The following is a 6,563-nucleotide window of genomic DNA, read 5'->3' as shown; positions in this document are numbered from 1 at the left end:
CTGTACTATAGAAAACCAGTAGAAAGGCCATGATGTGTCCGTAATTATGAAAGCCCTCCGTGGTGGAAGAGGAGGAGAGGGTCCCAAGACCACCCCCCCCCCCCCCCAGGTGCTGTAGTCTGAGTGTATTGATAAAGAGAGGGTCCCAAGACCACCCCCCCCCCCCCCAGGTGCTGTAGTCTGAGTGTATTGATAAAGAGAGGGTCCCAAGCACCCCCCCCCCACCCCCCCAGGTGCTCTAGTCTGAGTGTATTGATAAAGAGAGGGTCCCAAGACCACCCCCCCCCACCCCCCCAGGTGCTGTAGTCTGAGTGTATTGCTCTCCTTCCATGTGTCGTCTGTTCAAAATTAAGGAAAACAACAACAACAACAACAACAAAACATATCTATGAAAGACTGATCACGGTCAGGACTGTCTCATGGTCAGGACTGTCTCATGGTCAGGACTCTCTCATGGTCAGGACTGTCTCACGTCTCACGGTCAGGATTGTCTCGCAGCCAGGACTGTCTCATGGTCAGGACTGTCTCGTGGTCAGGACTGTCTCATGGTCAGGACTGTCTCATGGTCAGGACTGTCTCGCAGCCAGGACTGTCTCATGGTCAGGATTTTCTCGTGGTCAGGACTGTCTCATGGTCAGGACTGTCTCATGGTCATCACTGCTCGTGGTCAGGACTGTCTTATGGTCAGGAATGTCTCATGGTCAGGACTGTCTCGTGGTCAGGACTGTCTCACGATCAGGACTGTCTCATGGTCAGGACTGTCTTATGGTCAGGACTGTCTTATGGTCAGGAATGTCTCGTGGTCAGGACTGTCTCGTGGTCAGGACTGTCTCGTGGTCAGGACTGCTCTGTGCTCTGGTGTATGTACCCTGATGTCCTCAGAGTCGAAAAGGAAAAACAAAACAAAATGGGGGATATGGGGAGTGAGCAGGGCGCCCCCTAGTGGACACGCTCGGGTCTCGCGGAGGGCTCAGACATTCAGGCCCTGCTTTCCAACCTGTCGGGGGCGAACTGCTTTGACTCTGAATACTGTGGACGGCTGCAGCTGTGCTGTGGTGGCCGATCGCAGGGTCCTGCCCTACACAGCGCTGCTTCAAAGCAAAGGAGATGCAGGAAGGGTGCGTGTAAAAACAGCAAAAAATCAAATAAAATACTGAAAACACTAGGGACGGTGTACAATTGCACTTAACTCGCTGATCACAGAACAGAAATGCACCAATACAAACCCAAGAGGCCACATACCCGGAGCGCGGCCACCGGCCGTCCAACGGCGCGCCCAAGAGTTCTTAAAGCCACGCAAACCACGCCCACTTTAGTGCCTGTGCTTCAAACAACAGTTTTTGGTGTGAAGACCAACTTCAGGATACACCTAAACATGATGACAGAGAGTCTCTCGATGTGTCGCCCGCTGTCTGCATTAGCCCGCTCATGGACCCGCGCTAAAAGAAGCCTCCAGACACAGCGCCACCTATTGCCATGGAACCAAACTTCTCCAGCCCAGTGTGCTGGTTTCCAGAAGCATAAGTGGGAGGTAACAGCGCCGTTCTCCTGAAGGAACCCTGCGTCCACCTGTTTGACCGCCCGGCCCATACCTGGCTCAGGTCTGGCCCAGGTTTGGCCCAGGTCTGGCTGAGGTCACAAGAGCGAGGTGTGCAAGCAGCTGTTTCCTTTCGGGAGTTCTTCACATTGTTGACGACAAGTGGAGGCAGCTAAACAATAACAAAGGGAAAAAAAACAAAAACATGTGGATGAATCATACAATCCAGCTGCAGACAGAAGAACTCTCGCCCCAGAGCTGTCGAGTGGGCACTGAAGACACCGTGAACGTCCACACTTCAGGACGTAGGCCAAGACCGGCCTGTTCTGTCCCTGGTAACAACCCTGTTCAGCTCTATGGACCTTTCTTGTCCACATCTCCTTCAAATCTCCTCTCTCTCTCTCTCTCTTTCTCTCTCGCTCTGCTATCCATATCATTCCCCGGACCAATGGCGGGCGAGATCGGTCCAGCCCAGCTGGATGAGTAGAGGGGCAAGACCCAGCTCCCCCCGTCTGGACGTGCACGTGTGGGAAAGAGAGAGAGAGAGAGAGAGTGTGTGTGTGTGTGTGTGTGTGTCTGTGTGCGTGTCTGTGTCTGTGTCTGTGTGTCTGTATGTGTGTGTGTATGTGTATGTGTGTGTGTGTGTGTGTGTGTGTGTGTGTGTGTGGCATTCAGTCTCAGCTCAGACCAGCATGTGTCTACGCCGGTGCAGGGCCAGGTGGTCCGAGCGTGAGAAGCTCCTGTCACAGTCCGCACACTTGAACGGTTTGACTCCCGTGTGCTTGCGGTAGTGCCGCGTGAGCTCATCCGAGCGGGCGAACTTCCACGTGCAGCCGTCCCACGTGCATTTGTATGGCTTCTCACCTGTGGGATCACGTGAGGAAAATGCGATATTGGTTATCTCACACAGCGAAGAAGGGGAAAAAAACAACTCGGACTTTTCAAATATTTCTGAGATGTTTTTGGACCCATAATAGTCACAGTAAAGGATCAGTAACAGAAACACTATAAGATCCACCAACCTCTGAAAATGGTTATGTAACAGTTATTCAATAGTTACTTGATGAGACTAGCTTCTTAGATGAGCCCGGCGTATAAGACGGGCTGTGTGACTCAGCTGTGTGTGAGACTCACCTGTGTGTGTGACTCACCTGTGTGTGTGACTCACCTGTGTGTGTGACTCACCTGTGTGTGAGACTCACCTGTGTGTGTGACTCACCTGTGTGTGAGACTCACCTGTGTGTGTGACTCACCTGTGTGTGTGACTCACCTGTGTGTGAGACTCACCTGTGTGTGTGACTCACCTGTGTGTGTGACTCACCTGTGTGTGTGACTCACCTGTGTGTGTGACTCACCTGTGTGTGAGACTCACCTGTGTGTGTGACTCACCTGTGTGTGAGACTCACCTGTGTGTGTGACTCACCTGTGTGTGTGACTCACCTGTGTGTGTCCTTCGGTGTGCTTTCAGATGGGAGCTCTTGGTGTACACCTTATTGCAGCCCTCAAAATCACACCTGTGAATACGCCTCTTCTTGGAGTCGGGCGACTCAGACCTCCGAGGACGCCGTAAGCTGTCAATACTGAATGGTGACATAGAGCTGAGGAGAGAGGAGACAGGAGAGTCAGCAGAAAAGACATGAACCCCTCGGTACAGAGCCAGACCATGAATCAGCCGAAACCTACACTAATCAGCTTAGTCCCCTCAATGGGCTACTTGCTACTAATGTGCTACTCACTGCTGCCCCAAAGTGGAATGTTGAATAAAAATAATTAGCTACATTTCCCAGCAGAATCTCAGACACCGCTTCATCTTGTGCTGGGTGTTTCTGTGTTCATAATCATGTTCTGTGAGATATTCAAATACATTTTCATATATTTATCATAACAATAAATGGCACATTGCAAGAATATACAAATCTTGGAAGGATCCGCGATCTACATACCAGTACTGTACTACCTCGATCAATTAAAGTATACCAAGAAGTATGTTTAAACCAAAAATAAATTACTTTCAATTCAACTACATATAACATATTGTTGGAAATACACGTTCGAACCACTAGATGGCACTCTATCCTTAATAGATTTCGACTGAGCCAAGCAGTTTAGATGCCAAGACTGGTCGTTTTTCTTCCTGGACCATCAACCAGTTTTGAGCACAGAGCATCTTGTTTTTCCGTTGCTTTGTGTGCTACCCCTAATGACAGTTCACTGCGGTGCTCTGTCCATAATGAATAGTGTCTGGTCAATCTTTTCATACTGAATCAATATTTTATGGCAGCACAGGCTCTAATGGATACAAAACTAGACTGTATTAAGAATTTGTGTGTGTGTGTGTGTGTGTGTGTGTGTGTGTGTGTGTGTGTGTGTGTGTGTGTGTGTGCTGCACGTGTAGCTCTAGGTTAATGGAATATTGATACATGTTAGTGAGGGGCTGTTTTCAATAGGGAGTGATAAGTGTTGAAAGAGTTGCTTGGCTTTCAGTGGGAGGCTTTGTGCTGTATATCAACCAATGAGTCACTGGAGCGTATCGCAGATGCCACGTCACTGAACGCAGTGTGTGTGTGTGTGTGTGTGTGTGTGTGTGTGTGTGTGTGTGTGTGTGTGTAAAAAAGAGCATAACAAATATTTATTTATGTGCTGCTTTACTTCACTTTGTCTTGCAAAGAGAGGGAAGGACTAGCAAAGCAGAATAACCCCCCTCTCTCTCTCTCTCTCTCTCTCTCTCTCTCTCTCTCTCTCTCTCTCTCTCTCCGTGGCACTACCAGCTCTCTGCCCGGTCACTGGTGTAGCCTGGGCCAACCCCGGGGAGCTAAGGGGGCGGGGCCAGTCAGTGGCTCCAGTGAAGTGTCTCTACCACACACAGGGCACTTCCTCTTTCTCCACCGCTCCAGGGATCACCTGTTGGTGTTGGCCGGACGCCAGGCTGAGGCCTAGCGGAAATGAGGCAGTGTGTGAGAAATGAAGGCACACACCAGCCCCCCCCCACGGCCCCCAACAAACTCACACACACACCAGCCCCCCCCACGGCCCCCAACAAACTCACACACACACCAGCCCCCCCCACGGCCCCCACCAAACTCACACACACACCAGCCCCCCCAACGACCCCCAACAAACTCACACACACACCAGCCCCCCCAACGGCCCCCAACAAACTCACACACACACCAGCCCCCCCAACGACCCCCAACAAACTCACACACACACCAGCTCCCCCACGGCCCCCAACAAACTCACACACACACCAGCCCCCCCACGGCCCCCAACAAACTCACACACACACCAGCCCCCCCAACGACCCCCAACAAACTCACACACACACCAGCCCCCCCAACGGCCCCCAACAAACTCACACACACACCAGCCCCCCCAACGGCCCCCAACAAACTCACACACACAACAGCTCCCCCACGGCCCCCAACAAACTCACACACACACCAGCTCCCCCACGGCCCCCAACAAACTCACACACACACCAGCTCCCCCACGGCCCCCAACAAACTCACACACACACCAGGTCCCCCACGACCCCCAACAAACTCACACACCAGCCCCCCCACGGCCCCCAACAAACTCACACACACACCAGCCCCCCCAACGACCCCCAACAAACTCACACACACACCAGCTCCCCCACGGCCCCCAACAAACTCACACACACACCAGCCCCCCCAACGGCCCCCAACAAACTCACACACACACCAGCCCCCCCAACGACCCCCAACAAACTCACACACACACCAGCCCCCCCAACGACCCCAACAAACTCACACACACACCAGCCCCCCCTACGGCCCCCAACAAACTCACACACACACCAGCCCCCCCACGACCCCCAACAAACTCACACACACACAGCAGAGAGAGGAGCAAAGGGACAAATCAGCAAAGAAACACAGAAAGAAGACCAGGACTGTTACGAAAGGAAAAAGACAAAGAAGAAGAAGAAGAAGAAGAGAGAGAGAGAGAGAGAGAGAGAGAGAGAGAGAGAGAGAGAGAGAGAGAGAGAGAGAGAGAGAGAATGACATAGCCAGAGACAGCAGTGTACGCACTGGTCTGAGAGAACGCATGTGGTGCGCTAAGAGCAGTCTAGAGACTGAAGAAAGGAGGAGGAGATGGAGGAGGAGGAGGAGGAAGAGGAGGAGGAGGAGGAGGAAGTGGAGTTGGGAGTGGGCTCGCTCCCACAAGCCCCCACACCAGGGAGTGGGCAGGCGTGGTGCGCGTGGTCCGGGGGGAGCCGGGGAGCGTTTACAGGGGAACGACTTCCAGCCCCACAGGATGTTTACATTCCTCCTTCACTCACAGGAGACACCGTGAGACCTAAACACGCCACAGCAGGCAGAGCCTCGCAGACACGTCCCTTACCTGGACCACATGACACAGAGCCTGGGGACAGCCCACGGGGACAGCCCACGGGGACAGTCCAGCCCACGGGGACAGCCCACTGGAGCTAGAGGAGAATGTGTGGGGGGGGGGGGGGGGGGGGGGCTGTCCAGACCAGCAGAATCCAGATCATCGGTGTGGTGTGTGTGTGTGTGTGTGTGTGTGTGTGTGTGTGTGTGTGTGTGTGTTGACTGGACTGGGGCTTTGTGCTGTTGTCTCAGGCCTCTCTGTCACCTGTAGAGGGACTTTACTTCCTCGAGGGATCCAGCTACAGAGAGCAGACTGCACAACTCAGACAGAGAGAGAGAGCAAAAGGTGGACAGAGAGAGAAAGAGAGACAGACAGACAGACAGACAGAGAGGGAAAACAGGAAAGGAAGCAGAGAGGAGGCAGAGGTTCAGTGGGATTAGCTGGAACCAAAGTGAGTATAGGGGCTTGCATGAAGAGAAGCAATTCAGCCCCAGAGTGAGATAGAGAGAGAGAGAGAGAGAGAGAGAGAGAGAGAGAGAGAGAGAGAGAAAGAGAGAGAGGGAGGGATGAGCCTGGAGAATGTACAGATGCTAAGCTGCACTGAAGCCAGCCAGCCAGGACAGCCGGAGAGAGTGGCAGTCCAGAGCACTAATGAAGGGGTGTGTGTGTG

At 53.0% G+C, this 6,563-nt stretch overlaps 1 protein-coding gene across 2 annotated transcripts in view; it reads right to left on the bottom strand.

The window, feature by feature from the left end:
- Nucleotides 1–296: 296 nt before the first annotated feature.
- The window catches only part of klf12b (Kruppel like factor 12b), a 33,628-nt gene continuing 27,361 nt past the window's right edge, over nt 297–6,563 (bottom strand). For both annotated transcript variants that reach the window (XM_077001533.1, XM_077001532.1), the window contains exons 5-6: nt 2,978–3,135; nt 297–2,401 (exon numbers count right to left, since the gene is read on the bottom strand). In XM_077001533.1, coding sequence (XP_076857648.1) covers nt 2,220–2,401; nt 2,978–3,135 — 340 coding nt within the window. In that variant the 3' untranslated portion in view covers nt 297–2,219. The remainder of the gene's footprint in view (nt 2,402–2,977; nt 3,136–6,563) is intronic.

This window comes from Brachyhypopomus gauderio, chromosome 4 (genome assembly GCF_052324685.1).
Source record: "Brachyhypopomus gauderio isolate BG-103 chromosome 4, BGAUD_0.2, whole genome shotgun sequence".
Classification (NCBI taxonomy): Eukaryota; Metazoa; Chordata; class Actinopteri; order Gymnotiformes; family Hypopomidae; genus Brachyhypopomus; species Brachyhypopomus gauderio.
The sequence above is the reverse complement of the archived record's forward strand: the minus strand, read 5'-3'. Positions and strand labels throughout refer to the sequence as shown.